General features: G+C 44.9%; 1 protein-coding gene across 1 annotated transcript in view; it reads right to left on the bottom strand.

Annotated features, from left to right (window-relative positions):
• Usp18 (ubiquitin specific peptidase 18) overlaps nt 1-1,161 on the bottom strand; it is a 22,776-nt gene that overhangs the window by 20,643 nt on the left and 972 nt on the right. Inside the window, 1 exon segment of the mRNA XM_021165458.2 lies at nt 587-683. Coding sequence (XP_021021117.1) covers nt 587-683 — 97 coding nt within the window.

Genomic DNA, 1,161 nt, shown 5'->3' with positions numbered 1-1,161 from the left:
CTCAGTTAAGAAAATTGGTTGCTCTTCCACGGAACCCCTTCTGGTGGCTCACAGTCCCATGGAATCCAACTCCTTCCTCTGGCTTCCATGGACCTGTATGTGATACACAGAGATGCATGTAGGCAAAATACCTACCCACATACATAAAACAATAAAATAATAATTTTTGAAAAATATATTTTAAAGGAGGCACAAATGACCCATACTACCTGAAACCAAATGGAGGTGAGGGCCAGTGTGTGTGTGTGTTTAAACTATAAATGAGGCTATCCTGCTGAACAAAATACACAAGAAAGGAGCTTTTCTTAAGCATCTCTGAAAAGGTTGGTTGGTTGGTTGGTTTTTGGTTTTTTTGTTTTTCGAGACAGGGTTTCTCTGTATAGCCCTGGCTGTCCTGGAACTCACTTTATAGACCAGGCTGGCCTCGAACTCAGAAATCCACCTGTCTCTTCCTCCTAAGTGCTGGGATTAAAGGCATGAGCCACCACGCACAGCATTGGAAAGGAGACGTTTAAAAGTCAAAGTCACTGTGAGTGAACGAACATTCTAAACCATGAGTGGCATGCACACTAGCAAGCAGTTGTACCTCTTCAATATCATTCTGAAGTCCATGTTCATCATGAACACTTGAATCAAGGAGTTAAGGCAACACGTCTGTCCGATGTTGTGTAAACCAACCAGTCCTACAACATGAAGAGGAAAAAAAATACTGAAGGCAAGACCCAGCACTGAACAAATTTCAAATGTTTTTCTGGGGTCTACTAAGAACATGAGAGCCAGAGAAATACCCTCACAGACACAAAGACTTTACCAGGGAGCTTGCAAAGGATCTGGAAAGGAGCTAGGGTGCANCGGGCTTTGAAAAGTTAAATGAGTGACAAGCATTAGTAATGCTCTAGAGAAAGGTGACATCACACGTTGACCATGAGCAACACAGCAGTTGTTAGAAGAAAAGAAACACTGAGAACCTATGTGGGGAGCTGTTGCTTCCTGAGTCAGAATGGGGGTCGGCGTGGCTCAGAGAGAAGCACGGTGTCCATCTGGTCTACAGTGGGCGCCAGAAGAGGAGTCCCTCAGGCCTCTCCACAAAAATAAAGGACACTGCTAGACAGTGGTGGCACATGCCTTCAATCCCAGCACTTGGGAGGCAGAGGCAGGTGG

Source organism: Mus caroli, chromosome 6 (genome assembly GCF_900094665.2).
Source record: "Mus caroli chromosome 6, CAROLI_EIJ_v1.1, whole genome shotgun sequence".
NCBI classification, from domain to species: Eukaryota; Metazoa; Chordata; class Mammalia; order Rodentia; family Muridae; genus Mus; species Mus caroli.
The sequence above is the reverse complement of the archived record's forward strand: the minus strand, read 5'-3'. Positions and strand labels throughout refer to the sequence as shown.